General features: G+C 44.5%; 1 protein-coding gene across 1 annotated transcript in view; it reads left to right on the plus strand.

Moving 5' to 3' along the window:
* PHACTR3 (phosphatase and actin regulator 3) overlaps window positions 1-13,324 on the plus strand; it is an 88,669-nt gene extending 75,345 nt beyond the window's left edge. The window contains exons 8-12 of the mRNA XM_040248706.1: window positions 3,254-3,309; window positions 7,437-7,498; window positions 8,543-8,683; window positions 10,208-10,284; window positions 12,628-13,324. Coding sequence (XP_040104640.1) covers window positions 3,254-3,309; window positions 7,437-7,498; window positions 8,543-8,683; window positions 10,208-10,284; window positions 12,628-12,643 — 352 coding nt within the window. The 3' untranslated portion in view covers window positions 12,644-13,324. The remainder of the gene's footprint in view (window positions 1-3,253; window positions 3,310-7,436; window positions 7,499-8,542; window positions 8,684-10,207; window positions 10,285-12,627) is intronic.
* Window positions 13,325-16,384: the final 3,060 nt, after the last annotated feature.

Raw genomic sequence — 16,384 nt, forward strand, 5'->3', positions numbered from 1 at the left:
GTATTGTGTAATTTGTAGTTTGCACTGTTCTTACTCTGGAGCCAGTATCTCCCCCTTGTCTGGAACACTTCACTGGCCTTTGACCACTTGTGGGCCTGGCTCCCGGAGGTTCCTGTCTGATGGCGATCCTTCCCCCTCACCCCACCCCTGGCAGCTCCATGTCTCCTGTGGGTAGGTTCTGCCCTGTCTTTCCTTGGATTGCAGTCCAGGAGAGTCTGAAGGTGCTTCCAAAGACAGATCTCTCCACCCTGCCCTGCCTGCTTCACACCCTTCAGCACATTCGGGGCTCCAGAGATCCAGACTGCATGCTGGGTGGGTCCTGACCCCTGCCTCATAGGTGCACACACACCTCCACTCAGTCCAGTGACACTTAGGAGACCTCTTTATCTCAGGACCTGTGCTCCTCCCCTCCCTCCGGGCTCAGCAATCCCCACTCACCCTTCTGATCTTGACTCAACATCAGCTTCTCAGGCCTCCTATCTGTCCAGGTCGGCCCACCTACCCCCTAGGCTATCATGATGCTGTAGGCTCCTCCTCCTAGTGCTGGTCACTATGGAAATGCAAGGTGGTTTGTGTGGTAACTTCACACTGATGCTGAAGCTCCAATACTTTGGCCACCTAATGTGAAGAACTGACTCATTAGAAAAGACCCTGATGCTGGGAAAGATTGAAGGCAGGAGAAGGGGACAACAGAGGATGAGATGGTTGGATGGCATGACCGACTCAATGGACCTGAGTATGAGCAAGCTCTGGGAGTTTGTGATGGACAGGGAAGCCTGGTGTGCTGCAGTCCATGGGGTTGCAGAGTCAGACAGGACTGAGCAACTGAACTGACTGACTTGTGTGATAACGGACTGAATGTCTGACCCCTCTAGAGCCTGTGCTCCTGAGGGCAGGGCTGGGTCTAACTTCTTTCCACCATATCCCATATCCCAGGGTGTGTCTTCTGTGCTCACTAAACCTCTGACACAAGAGGCCAAGTTAGTTCAAGTGAACCCAAGTGAACCCAAGTTAGGCCAAGTGAACCCAAGTTAGTTCTCAGTCTCATGAGCTGGGGTGTCAGGTACAGGTAGGTGTGAGTCCAAATGGGGACTCTTGACCTGCAGTACTCGCTTCCCTGTGATTGGGGTCCCCCAAGGAGTGGCTCTGGCTGGCAGTCCAGCTGTGGGCTCCTGGGCTCCCTCTGGGTAGAGGGACAGGTTGCTGACAATCCAGCAGGCTGCATGTTGTTCACAGCTTGCTGGACTGCCCCTTCTGGGCCATTCGGAGGTGCTTTGGGGGCGGCCTTCACCCTGGCAGGCCTGCCTTCACCTCTAGAGCCAGCAGCGGAGATTTTGGTGGTGAGATATCCACACTTTTCTTGAGAAATGTGTGTCCCAAGCAAGCTTGGTATAACAGGTGTATTTGTGCATTTTCTCATTCGGTTCTCTCACCTTTATGAAGATCTATTATTAGTCCTCATTTTAGAAGAGAACACAGGGCTCCAGCAAGAAAAAGCCCTCCATGGGGGCAAAGTGAGTAGAGTTTGGGGGCACTTTTCAGGCTTGAGGAGGTGCGTGGTCTCCATCCTCAGCTGTCCCTGCGGGCATCGTAGCTGGTCGGCTGGCAGCCCCTAAGCAACAGGCTCTGCACCTTGTAAGGATTCTCCACAACACTGCCGAAAGTTTCCTCTTCCAGGAAGTCGTCCTTGACCACTGCCCCTACAACTGTCTCCAAGTCCAGTACCTGAGCAGTTAGGAAACACTGTCTAGAAATGTGAGCTTCTCAAGGCTGGTTCCTTCTTTTCTGCTGTCTCTTAGAAAATGGACCTCCCCTGCCCCTGCCCCCTCCCTCATCCATCACATCCACACCCCTGTTTTCTCTTCTCCATGGCATTGCCCACTTGCTGGGATGATTGCTCACTTGCTGTTTGTCTGCCTTCCTCTTTACACTTGAGTTTTCCAAGGGCAGGACCACTGTGTCCTGGGGCTTGGGACAGTGCCTGGTACAAAGCAGGTACCCTCAACCCGCCCCAGTCACTTAGTGAATGAATAAATAGCATCTGGTGGGTTTTGACCAGGCTGAGGGAGCCCCACCCAAACAGCCTGGTTTTGTGCCTGCTGCTTGCCAGGGAGCGGGAGGCCCTATCCCCTGGGTGCCAGCCAGGAGTTGTCTGAGGGCACGCTGAAGTCTCAGCAGACATGCAGACAAGATTTTAAGCAACCACCCACCAGCAAGCAGACACACAAAGCCCACCTAGGAGTCCGACAGCACAGTGTTGCCTTGAGTGTGGAGGGAGGAGCAGATGAGCCCTGGGGGGCCCTGGGCTTTGTGCTGGGACAGGGGTTATAAATAGGATTATGGCCCCGAATTGTGGGCATTCAGAGGCTCCGCCTGTCACCTCCCTGCAGTGGCAGAAGGATCCGGAAGTGGGGACGTTTTTGGCTCTGCCCCAGGGATAGCATTATTGGAGTTACAGAAATAATTGGAGCTTAGCATTAATGTTGACTAATTATGCCTCCCTCTCCTGACAAGCCTTTTATTTATTTATGTATTTCTTCTTTTTGGCTACGTCCTCCAACCCCCTCGATGAGAAGCCATTTAAAAGGAAATGATAATTTGTCCTCCTATCTCACCAAGCTGACACAGGCGGCGGGCGGGCGGCCGTGGGCGTGGCCGGCGCGCGCGCTCAGCCCAGGAGATTCCCAGCCAGGATTGGATGCGCTTCTTCCCTACGCGCCTGGGCTCCGCGCCGCTAGAGGCAGGAGCTTCCCCATCGCCTCGCTGCAGGCAGGGTCGGGTGAGGCCGGACCGCGGCTGGAGCAGGACCGGGGCGAGTGCCAGTGTCCGGGTCGCTGGGAGCTTGGGACACAGAAGCTGGAGACGCGGCTGCGCGCCCCTCCCTGCGCCCCCAGACAGGGGACCATCTCCCGGCTGGATCTCAGACCCGCGCCTGGGGAGCTGTCCAGCCTGCCGGGCCGGCAGCAGATCTGGACATGATGAGCTGCTTGTCCGGAGCGGGAGCGGGAGCGCAGGCTGCCCCAGCCGCCCGGTGACAGAGGGCCACGTCCCTCCCGCGTGGGGGTCGGACTCGATTTGCCAGCAAGAGGCTGCCTCCGACAGAGGAGCCCCCACCCCTCCACCCCCCCCCCTCCCGGTTTTTGGGAGGTGATCTTCAAGGGGTGCGCCAGCTACCCCGGACCCTCACAGACCCTGGATGCAATTCGCTGGCAGCCACCATGGTGCAAAATGTAATTCTGGTGTTTTTCCGCAGACGACTGAGCCAAAGACCCGCGGTGGAGGAACTGGAGAGAAGAAACATCTTGAAACGTGAGTAGTGGCGGCCCCCTGGGGTTCCCCTCACGTGTGCTCCACGGAGGCTGCTGCGGGAACCTGGCTCTGCAGGCTTACTGAGCCCTCCTGTGTTCCCCTCGCCCTGAGCTGCTGGGGAACTCTGAAAGCAAGCCCCCGGGAAAGTTGAAACACCCAGCAAAGTCCCATTGAAAATTAAAAAGGAAAAAGCTCTCCTGGCATCATTAAAAATGTCCCTACTTCGGGGTTATGTCATGAGTCAGCTCTGTAGTTGGAAGGGAAATGATGTCTTTTGGCAGGCTGGGTTTCAAGCAGGTGTCCCTGGCAATTTGGGACTAGGGCTCCTCATGGTCATGGACATCACAGCCAGGTGTGGACAGAGTATAAAACCTACCAGGGAAGAGCTCAGCCCTCTGTAGTTCCCTCCTGGGGGAGTAAAGCAGCAGCTCAAAGGAACACAGAACCCTAGGAAGTTGCCTGTGGCTTAGAACTCCAAAATTTTAGATCCTCCCCTCCTTCACATCCCCTGGGTTTTCCCAGGGAGGGTTGTGGTTGCAACATATGCTGAGTACCAGTATCCAGGAAGAGCCTCCCTCGTGCAGAGAACACTGTTCCATCTCATTAAAGGCATTGAGGATTTGGGTGGTAGAACCCTTTCAAAGGTGTTTCCCAGATACTTCTTAGGTATCTTGTCCACAGACTTAGTTTGTGAGGTATTTTCTATAGCATGTTTTCTAAGGGCCTCGATTTTTAAAATGTTTTCCTCTCTTAAGAGTGAGCACTGCAGACACTCTCTGAATTTGGTTTTTCATTCCATGAATGTCTTTTTACAAAGTTAGGACAGTCCCATGGCTGACCTTCTGTCCAAAAGTAGAAGACAGAAACTCTGGTCTGGGTGCTGAGTCCTAACTGACTCCTTCCTCCTCTTGACTTCAGCACCTTTATTAATTGCCTGGAAGACTCCCCCCTTTAAGGACTGTTGGAAATATTTAAACCCTAAGATTATGAATTCTTTGTTTTAGGGACTTCCCTGGTGGTTCAGTGGTTAGGACTCTGAGCTTCTCCTGCTGGGGGCACAGGTTCAATCCCTGGTCAGGGAACTAAAATCCTGCATGCTGAGCAGTGCAGCAAAAAAAAAAAAAAAAAAGTGTTCTTTTAAAACTTGATATGGTGACTACTGTTCTATATTACATCAACTAAGCCATATCTGAGAATTTCAAGAACATCTTTTCATGTATAGCATGCTTAATCAGGTGGGCACATACAAATGCGTAGCTGTTACTGAATATTTGAATTTTTAAAAATTAAGTTACTAACTTATAAAGCTCATCAGTCACAGATGCCCCCTCAGGCAGTAATCTAAGACTCAAATGGGGCAAGTTCAAGGCTGCCCTCAGCCTGGTTTGCTGCCCAGAGTGGGCAGAGGCTTTTCTCTCAGGAACCATTTCTCCTGTCAGTGGTCACTTCCTCTCTGCTCTAGTGGATGGCCAGGTCCTCCCACCAGCAAGTGCTTCTAATTGTGTTAATCTTTGCACATAGACACTTGGACGTGAAAGCCTGAATATCAGAACTGTGCCTGGTGAGCAGAGATGGCAGGTGGATCCCGGACTGACGGCACTCACCTCCAGGGCAGGAAAACAGGCTCCCTGCTGCGGCCCTGACAGTCCCTTCCTTGCCACTCAGCCAGTCAGGTCCGTCCCTAGTTGGAAGCAACTCGAGTGCCCTGGGCAGCATCCTTGAGAATGTCACTGCTAGTTTGAGGTGGGTGTTTGGTTTGGTTTGGTTCTGTGGAGATGAGGATCGACTGACTATATATAGTCCAGCCTAGAGCGTCATCCCCACAGCCTTTGGCACTGGCTTGCACTCTTGCTGCATTTTCTGCTTTGAGTCAATGGCTTAGAATATCAGCACATTGTATCTGCTCCCCTTCAAGTAGGGACTCATGGCTAACTGCGATCATGTTGGAAGAACACTTAGAACTGGGCCTGTACGTTTGTGGATACGAGAGTGTCAAGACACAGTGGCCCTCTTTTATATGGTCATATTAGAAGTGGTCATTCCAAGGTGGGCCCACTCTGTGCCAGGCATTGTACTTAGTGCTTGCCTCTGTTCCCTCGCTGAATTGTTACCAGATAGTCGTGAGGTTTGCATGGCTGTTCCCATCTTCCTAGTGAGGAAGCTCAGACTTCAGAAGGTAATAGGACTTTTTAACATGAGTGTTGGCAGAGGGAAGGAGCTGAAGTTCATGTGCAGGTGGCCTGGCTCCATCATCCACGTTCTGACCACTGCCTTAGGAGCAATAATGCATCTCTCATTATTTACAGAAGGTACTTGTGTGACTGTCCAAGCTACTGGCACTATTTCCAGAAAATCTGGGTATGGAGGCTCTGATTATGGCTCCATTGTTTTGTATAAAGCACAGGGCTTTCTGAGTCTGAAAATAAGTCTCTGAGCTCAGGGGAGCTCAGAGAATCTGTGGCTTAGGCTCTCAGGAAGGACCTTGGAATTGAGCACCACAGAGCACCTGGCCTGCAGGGGGACACTCCCCGGGTACCTCCAAGACCCCTGCTGTGCTCCGATGACCTTGTAACGATGCCAGTGTTGTCCACAGTTTAAAAAACAGAAAGATCTGCTCTTGTTTCAGTGTTTTTATATGGAGGGTGTACTTAGGATTTGTTCATGGCCTGTTTTTAAGAAATATGAAGAATTATAGGACTTCCCTGGCTGTCCAATGATTAAGACTTTGTGCTTCCACTGCAGGGGGGCACAGGTTTGATTACTGGTCAGGAACTAAGATCCTGAGTGCCACGTGGCATGGCCAAAATTTTTTTAAAAACCTAAAGAATTAGTTTCATATCATTTAAATCTCTTATGGTTGGCCTTCTATGTGGTATTTTCACATTTTTTTCTAATTATGTTATCAGCTCTCAGATGAGAGCTTATAATTGTGGTTTCTTTTGGTTTTCACTTCAATTAAGAACAAGGAACATAACAGGGACTGGTTTCTTTTTCTAAAACATTTAATGAAAGATGAATCTTCCTTTTTAAAGAAAATTACTGAAAAGTACAATGGCTAGTATGTTAAATGCCCATACACCAAATCTCGTAGATGCACAGATGTTTAAAATGTTTCAAAGAAAGGCAGGTAACGTGAGCTTATGTTAACGACGAGTTGCACAATTTCCCTTCCTCAAACCTGGCGGTGTTTCTAGGAGTGCTGACAGATGAGGTCCCTTTCCCAGGAATAGAATTCTGGGCCCCCTCCAGGGACCTGCGGCTTTATTTAGCAACAGAGAGAACCAGAAATAGGACATCCATTATCTCTTACCCCAGGGCAGAGCTTAGTTTTACACTAAGTCTCAGCACTCTGCTCCATTTTTAGCTTCCAAGTGTAGGTGTGAGCACGGCTTGCATGTTAATAGTGACACTCACTAGGCAAAACCAGTTTTGGTGAGAGACTTGGGTCCTTTAAAAGGCAGGTCATGTGTCTCACTTTTGCAGTGGAGAATCAGCTGGGTTCCTGGGTATGTTTGGATTTGAAATGTATCCAGAAAATATGAATTCCAGGCAGGCATATGTTGCCCAGAATCTGAGGCAAATGTTCTTTATCTTATGTTGGTTGGCTAAAACTATGAATTCCTTTTACATGGAAAAGCAGTGACAGTTCTAACAATATTCATTCATATATACTTGAATATATTATATATATATATACACACACATATCTGTATATAAAATTTATCCTACTAAAACATTTTTGTTTGCCATCTATGTTCCTAGTTGTAAATACGCACAGAGATGATATTTGATTAGGAGAGAATTGCTTCCTGTTTCTCCTGCAAATCAATGCCCAGCATCAATCTGTGTGGTTATTTCTAACACAGAAAAGGGCCCAGGAGAACCAGGCTGTGATGATGGGAAAACTTTCCTCTACAAGTGTTTATGTAACAATGAGAGCATAGTTTCCTGAGCAGTGATTGGCAAAGTGCAATGATATGGAAAAAAGTGTCACCTGTCAGGTGTCCTTCCTGTTACACCTGTAGCCTTCAGAAATGTCCAGATCTGAGCACATGTCCTTGCTAAAGAGGAGAATGTCTCAACCCGCTTCTTTGTTTTTTCCCTTCTTTTGTTTTCATCTTTCACAGAAAGGAATGATCAGACAGAGCAAGAAGAAAGAAGAGAAATCAAGCAAAGGTTGACAAGAAAGGTATGATCATTTAAGCATCTCTTTCCTGAATATTAAGGTAGGACAGACTGAGATGGGTGATGCAGGCCATCACTCTGTGATGCTGACCTGTGACTTCTTGGGCAACAGTGAATTCATTCACTGGACAAGTCAAAAAGCAGTGCCTTTTGCATCGACCTGGGGGTGACTGATGTCCCTGTGGACTATGTGTTCACCCAGCCATGGAGTACATGACTGTGGCCCTGTGGCCTCAATGACGTTGCCATTTGTTTCCAGGAAGTCAGATGCTGACTGGCATGCTCTTCATTTATTTGAGCTCTTTACACAGTGCTCAAGCAAAGCATGCCTGGATATCAGTGTGTCAGTTTACCTTTCACACTCTTTGGTTCCTTCCATTTGTCTAGAAGCTCCTGACTATGGAAAACTTCATTAGCTTCAAGTGTTTATGTCTGAGAGTCAAATAGTTAAGTCAAAATGTACTATGGCTGATATAGGTAGCAAGTCTGTAAAGTCTGGTTTCCTTCTAAAGCCCTATCTCTAAATTCAGGTCTTCTGGTGTTCCCTTTCTCTACTGTATTCTGTAATAATAATAATAATATAATAATAATAAATTCTCATCCTACTTGAAGTTAATAGAATATCCTTTCTGAGCTTGAGTTATGAGTGCTAGTAGTAGTATTTCAACTTTATCAGTAGCTTTTTTTGGAAAATCTTACCTAATGATAGTTGAAAAGCAACAGCTGGTGCTGTAAAATTTTTCCTTAGATAATTCATCCAGCTTTCCTTGAGCTGTGCTGTAGATAGGGCACCACTAGCTTCCTGGGGGTGTGAGTGCCCTTGACAAGATGTGTTAAAGGGAAGGGATTGTCATTTAAGAGTGTATAATTTAAGCCCTTCACATTAGAGGTGGTTTTTTTTTTTTTTTTTTTTTTGCATTAGGGTTTTATTTCAGCTTCAGAGGTTACATTTATTTATAGAAGGGTCCTGGTTTGCTCAGGGTACTTGAACAAACTAAGAAAGCTAGTTTGGCACATGAGACCTAACTATGGTGATCTTTTATTTTAGCTTAATCAGAGACCCACGGTTGATGAACTGAGAGACAGAAAAATTCTGATACGATTCAGTGATTATGTGGAGGTGGCGAAAGCACAGGACTATGACAGACGGGCAGACAAACCCTGGACCAGACTGTCGGCAGCAGATAAGGTACTGAGCAGACGTGTGCACGTTGGCTCAGGGGTGTATATGTGTCAGGAGGCAGTGGGCACCATCAGCTGTTGAAATAAGTAATTAACCTCCAATTAAATAAATTTATATTAAAAAAAAAAAAAAGGCTGTGCTTGGCCAGATGTGGCATCACAAATAGAACCTGGGCTTAGGGTTGTGTTTTCAACTAGGGGATGGTTTTGCCCTTAGGGACATTTGGAAATGACTGGGACATTTTTGGTTGTTACCAAATGGGCTTCCCTCATAGCTCAGTCAGTAAAGACTCTGCCTGCAATGCAGGAGACCCAAGTTGAATCCCTGGGTGGGGAAGATTCCCTGGAGAAGGAAATGGCAACCCACTCCAGTATTCTTGCCTGGAGAATCCCATGGACAGAGGATCCCAGCAGGCTACAGTCCATGGAGTTGAAAGTCAGACACGACTTAGTGACTAAACCACCACCAAGAGCCCTCAGGCTGCCTGGACTGAGGGGCAGCCTGCCAGGTACTTAATCCTCCAAAATATTCCTGAGGGAGGTGTTGCTCTTATCCCTATAGAGGTGCCATTGAACAGGTGACTGGGAAAGACTGGCAAGACTTAGACCCGGGAGCCTCTGTCTACAGAGTCTCTCCTACCTCCCCACTTTGAGTGACTTCCAGAACTTTTAAAGCCTCCCGAAAGGAGAGGAACATAATACATTCAGCCAATAAGTGTGCTGAAATTGCTAATGGGTCCTTGTCTTCATAAGCTGAGTGTGAGCCTGTGAGGTTATGCATGAATACACATAAGCACTGCATCCTCTTGGAACAATGCAGACAGGCTATAGTTGGTTGCCCAGGGTGGATGTGCTCAGAGGAGCCTGGCTGTGAAGGGAGAATTCAGGCACCTTTGGCAGCCTTTCCTTGCCCCAGAAGCTGTGTCGGATGTTTGTCTACCCTGGCCTGAGAGTTTATCTGAGAGACGCACATGATGAAAGTGGGCGTTGGGAAGCTGGAGGATGGCCAGATGAGAAGCCCTGAAAAGACTGAGATGCACATCTCACCCACATGTAACAACAAGATTATGTTTCAAATGACACAAAATGTAAATGTATCCTGAAGTCAGAATGACTTCTAGATTATCTAGTTGCAAAATTCTAAGTTCACCAAAAGCTGAACCTCATTCATTATTCTGAGGTCCTTACTTTATAAGTGCCCTGAGCATATGTTTGATCTGTTATGTATCCTGGTGACATGGGACGGGGTTGGGGGTGGGGCGGGGTCAAGGCAGGGGGGTGATATATTCCCACTCCAGCACAGTAAACGAATTCACTAAATACTTCCAGAACACCAGCTCTGCACTAGGTTGGTAGGGCTATAAAAATAAGTAAAAGCCTAAATGCTAAGCACAAAAATTTTTTTTACTCTATCACAAAATAACAAAGTCAGCAAGTATTAGGAATGGCTGTCAGTCCACGACCATGATACTCATTTCCCAAGCTAACTTTCTAATGTCCTGAAAAATAATGTGCTGTTTTTAAATTCCAGGCAGCAATTCGTAAAGAACTGAATGAATACAAAAGTAATGAAATGGAGGTGCATGCATCAAGCAAGCATCTGACAAGGTCAGATTTCTATTTGTATGAATTTCATGATACTTGCAATATGGTATTTTTTTTTTAAGGGAAAAGAAAAATGTCTCCAATCACTGTGTTCAGATAAAAAATTCAATATGTCTGCAGAGAATTGTCTTGAACAGAGAGAATGCAACTCAATTGAAAGTGCTATTGGTTCCTGTGGTTTCACATAGGGCTTGGCAGGCTTTCCTGGTGGCACAGATGATCAAAGAATCCATCTGCTATGCTGGAGACCTGGATTCAAGTCCCTGGGTTGGGAAGATCCCCTGGAGAAGGGAATGGCTGGTTACCCACTCCAGTATTCTTTCCTGGAGAATTCCATGGGCAGAGGAGCCTTCTGGGCTACAGTCCTTGGGGTCACAAAGAATTGGACAGGACTGTGGGACTAACACTTTTGGTGAGGGGTGGGATGTAGAACAGTATTACACATAGTTTTATTTAAGTAGTTAATGTGTATTTAAAGATATTGGGAGAAGGCAATGGCAACCCACTCCAGTACTCTTGCTTGGAAAATCCCATGGGAGGAGCCTGATAGGCTGCAGTCCATGGGATCGCTAAGAGTCTGACACTACTGAGTGGCTTCACTTTCACTTTCATGTACTGGAGAAGGAAATGGCAACCCACTCCAGAGTTCTTACCTGGAGAATCCCAGAGATGGGAGAGTCTGGTGGGCTGCCATCTGTGGGGTCAAACAGAGTCGGACACTAGTCTCAAAGCACTGAAGGTAATTTGCTTGTATTCCCCTTCTCTCATATTCAGAACCTGCCCGCAACTGCCCCCCTCCAATTTATTTATATGTAGAGGAGTGCTGTGAAATTACTCTCCCCACCAATCCCACTTGTCTCCCACCTTATTTAAGTTTATACTCACATCTTTAACACAAGCTCATGCTCCCCTAAGGCTCTTCCAAACAGCCTTTGTTCCTTCAGCAAATATGTATTGTGTGCCATTCTTATGCTGTGAGTCAGCTATAAGTAAAGGAGGGTCCCGTCTCCAGGGAGCATATATCCCAATGGGGATATGGCTGATTCTTCCATAATCAAGACTTTTCATACAAGGGGAATACACCCATGAACAGGGGTGGCACGGGTTGGCCTGCTGATGCCAGTGCTCACAAGTGGTATATTCCCCCAGCACTTCCCCTTCCTGTCCATGAAGAGCCATGATGAGGTTCTCACACACTTTTATCCTCAAAGGACTGCCTGATGCCCCAAGCCTTCACCTGCACCAGCTGTTTGTCATCTCTCCCTTGGTCTAGAGATGCTCAGGCCCCAGACACAAAGAGAAAGGAAATCCTGAATGGAGATACTGCCTTAAACCAAAACAGTGGACTCCTTTTCTTCTCTGTTTGGCACAGAGTGGCCACTGTGGTTGTTATTTACAAGATTTACTCTGTAAAGTACAATGTGGCTATGGAATAGAAAGCAGGCAAACAGAATTCTGCCTATGAGACAGATGACTTTGAATATATCAAGGGAGGAAGAAGAGGTTGGAAAAGCAGGAAAAATGAAGCAAGTAGTTTGTTTAAAGATGTTTAAGGTTTTCCCCCATGACTGGCACATTTTGGGGCAGGAATAAATCATCTTACTTTTGAGTGTTCAGAACACTAAAAAGTGTTTAGGAAATAAACACTCTCTGTAAAATATTCAGTTATTTTTAATGTTCAATCCTGTGTTACAGAAAAAAGATGTAATTACTGCATCTTCTATGTATGGTAATGTGAAAATATTTAATACATTTCTCTTTATACATTATTAAAAGACATTTACTAAAGATATGTACTTTCTCTCATAAGTCCTTGATAGCTTTTTTAGATGACAGAATTTTAAGAGTGAGCCCAAAACTTACACATCAGGAAATGTTAAGATTTTTATACCACATTTTAGCATTTAGCTTTTAAAAGTCAGAGCAATGATTTTAGTGATATGAATTTTTAACTGCATTAAACAGTACCACAAACGCATTTTCAACTCTACAAGAACAAAATTATAACTCTACAATAATATCCAATCATTTGTTAATCAGTTCATTACCTCTGCTGGTTCAGCAAAGCCCTGCTGTTTTTGTGAACTTCAAGGGCCTACCCAGCAGTTTTCAAGCTAAGTTTTAGCTAGGCTTAAGAATTCACCATCCGACTCCTTGTGTGTTATGATGGGGCCTGAGCGGTGGGTGCCCTCTGAGGCTGTACATCACTATAACCCAGGCAGGTCCATCCTCATGTTTTACATGTTGGACTTCCACAAAGATTTTAATAGCAACAGAGTAATTTGTGGAAAGTTTTTGGCAATTTAAACTTAGATATGTATAACCTTGTCTTTTTATAACTTCTAGATTCCACAGGCCATAGAGATTTTCTTCTGAGAAGAATTGTGCTTAATTTTTGATACCAACACTGAACATTCATCAGGGAGCTTTCCTGAAGTTCAGCTCATGACTACCTGCTGTGGTTGCCAGAGAAGCAGGACCACACACACAGGTGAAATCCTGGCCACGCTCACCTGTGAGAGAATGACCAGAGGACACCCTTCACTCTCTGGGGCCTGAGGAGTGTCAACTGTTGGGGTCAGAAGAGACCCCAGGGACTTGACCTGAAGAAAACTGTTGTTTGCCTTCCCGCCTTGTTTTGCAGTTCTGCGGTGTGACCGAGGATGGTGACGTGCGTGTGCAGGGTCACCACACTGAGGCTGTGACCAAGGGACGTGTATGCAGTGTCTTCAGTACCATGTGGAAAAGACCTTTTTATTCTCATCACAATTAGAGAACTCTTTAAGTTCCTGTTATACAAAATGATTTACTGTATTATACTTTTTCTTTTTTTATATAATGTCTAACAAAAAATACAGCTGCAACATTTCGATTCCTGTTAATTTTGTTCTTTAATTAAATGACTACTTATTGCAGGAAATTAACCTGGGTGTTACAGTTTCTTGGGGTGGGGGTAAGAGATATTTTTAGAAAAAGGATCTGTGAAACAAGTCAAATCTTATTATTTTTGAGCCATCAAAAGCCAAACACAGGAGAATTCAAACTTTTTGTGTTTTGTAAATTCTTTTAGTATTTGTGGTTTGTGCCTTGGGAAATCAAATTATCTTTTTCAAGTTAAGTTGATAAATCATTTGAGTAATAAACCTAGAAATAAGTAACAACTTGTTGAAAAACTCTACTAAAAGGAAAATGACCTCTAAGAGTATTTTTAATTTCGTATTTGCAAACATTATTAAAGACTCTGTTGTGAGAGACAAAGGTTTAGATTGAGTGGAGCTCTAAGAGGATATTCATCCCAGCACAAAGGTAAAAGGTAATCTTGGCACAAAGAGGGGAAAGTAAGTTAAATAAGAATAAATGTTCTCTGGAATATATTTTTACTTAGCCTTTGAGTAAGTATCGTTGCAAAAATGAGCCTGCCCTCCTGGTCCACTGAGTCCAGGAGCACAGTGCTTCCATCACACCGCTGGGATCTTGCAGAACCTGTGCCCAGATCCCAGCTCCGCAACACTCAGCAAGGTGTTTATTTCCTCTGCAGGAAGCTCTCCCACCTGCTCCCTACCTGACCCTGCCCCAGTCTCTCTCTCACATACACATACCACCACTGGAATCTCTAAATGAGAAAAAGGAGGGGAAGTGTGTGTGTGAAGTACCAGCAAAGTGCCCAGTCCATCATGTGGGTGTGGTTGCCAGGTAGCTGTGGAGCAGCTGAATGTCCTCTGTGACTTCTCACCACACAACCTACCTCACTACTTCCCATGACCTTTCTTGTGCTGCTCTGTGGCTGCAGTGGGTCAGGAGCCCACTGCTCAACCCTTGTGGCAGCACTCTGTCTTAAGGGATTTGTGATCAATCCTAGATGCAAGCAAACATACTGTTAGTTTGTTGAACTGCAGTCTTTTTATAAGAAATCAGTGATATGGTACAAAAATTCTAGCTCTGCCTCTTCATGCTGTGTAACCTTCTGTGAATCGCTTGACTTCACTAAGCCTCAATTTCTGTTTCTATGGAATGATACCTAAATCTTTTCTAACTAGAAGCCAATCTCTTAATTTTATAAGCGTGTGTGTGTGTGTATGTATATATATATTTTATATTTATGTATGTATATTTTATATGTAAGCTGTTATTTGTGGCCAGTCAACCCTCTAAATACTTAATTTCTATTTTAAGCTACATAGTAGCAGCTTCCTATTTTATATTTTATTCAATTTAAAAAATTGGAGCCAACCTATATAAAAATAAGATTTCAATCTTCATCACATAGAAATATCCATATAATTGCTTTACTATGAAGCAAAAAATGAAAAAAATTTCCTTATTTAGAAACCATTCTGGCCCCCAAAGCAAAAAGGATCACTGCTGAGAATATATCTAAACTGTAGCTATAATTAGAGACAATCTGATAGATGGGGCACAAATTCAGGGGTTTTGCCCAACTAGTAGATAAATAAAATTAAAGATTTATGATAAAGTACAAGATACCCAAAGCAGAGTTTGGTTTGGTCTAGACTCAAGGGTTCTAAAATATAAAACTGGAAGACATTTTCATTGTAATCAAAATATTTGCAAAGGTAAATAACTTTTTCTACTGTATTTGTATTAATCATAAACTATTACCCTAAATTATATTTCCATATTTCATGTTCTTAGCAGGTATTTTAGAGGTTGAGATAAACTAAAACTGTGAATCAAGTATGTATGTTTACTCGGCACCTAAGTGTGTGTAATCCTGCACTAAGTAAGTATATGACGTGGCATCTCCAGTCTCTCATCCTAGTTAGCTGGAGGAACAGAAATAAAAAGCAATTCATTCATCACATGGTACTGGTGATATACATGCATATGGATATAAATTTAAATTTACATACATTGCATAAATTTGAAGAGAAAGTTTATATACTTAGGAGCTGAAGACTTAGAAAAAACAATTCTTATTCAATAACAATTAGATACAGTATTTGAATTATCAGACTACTATTACTATTAAGTGAGTAAGTAAGTGAAGTCGTTCAGTCATGTCCGACTCTCTGCGACCCCATGGACTGTAGCCTACCAGGCTCCTCTGTCCATGGGATTTTCCAGGCAATAGTACTGGAGTGGATTGCCATTTCCTTCTCCAGCGGATGTTCCCGACCTAGGGATAGAACCCGGTCTCCCGCATCGTAGACAGACGCTTTACCATCTGAGCCACCAGGGAAGTCCTATTAATATTAGTAGTCATTAATAAGGGGACGACCGAGGATGAGATGGCTGGATGGCATCACGGACTCGATGGACGTGAGTTTGAGTGAACTCCGGAGATGGTGATGGACAGGGAGATCTGGCGAACTGCGATTCATGGGGTTGCAAAGAGTCGGACACGAGCGAGCGACTGAACTGAACTGAATAAGGTTCTTGTGCATTGACTTGACAAATAATTTTATTTTAACAGAATAAAATGATTATTAACGTAACAATATTAAGTCATTTAAATTATTTTTAAAGAGTTAAAAAAAAATTTTTAAACTTAATTGGTAATTTTGTGACAAGAAACTGAATCACAGCCAGAAGCATCAAGTTTTAAGCCAATATGATAGGAAGAATAGTACATCCTATGACTTTGTAAAAAGTACATTTAAAAACTTTTAAAGGGGCTGTGAAACGGTATTACATAATTTTGGACAACTGAAATGGATTTAAAAAAACACCTAACATAGAGGGTCCACCTTGTGGAAACACAAGGTAATTACAAGTCTAAAAGGTATCCTATTGTATAGTCGAAGTTTGAAAGTCAGATTTTAGCTATATACCCGCAGTTCAATAGCAAAGTCAAGTTCAGAAATGCAAAATTCTAATTATACTGTTAAAATTACTAGTTCAACATTATTCCAATATCTATTTACCCAGTTTTTTTTTTTTTCAGAATTTTTTTTCAGAGTTCTTCATGTGAAAGAAACATCTCATAAGATGCTCATAAACAACTGAAAATACAGAAAGTCAAATTTACTTCAGGTCCAACAGGAAGGACCTAAGAGCTTGCTCTAATTTCTACAATACTAAGGATCATTTCTTTTTTTTTTTAATGGCCACTCCTCACAACCTGTGGATATTACTCCCCTGA

This window comes from Oryx dammah, unplaced genomic scaffold (assembly GCF_014754425.2).
Source record: "Oryx dammah isolate SB20612 unplaced genomic scaffold, SCBI_Odam_1.1 HiC_scaffold_10, whole genome shotgun sequence".
Classification (NCBI taxonomy): Eukaryota; Metazoa; Chordata; class Mammalia; order Artiodactyla; family Bovidae; genus Oryx; species Oryx dammah.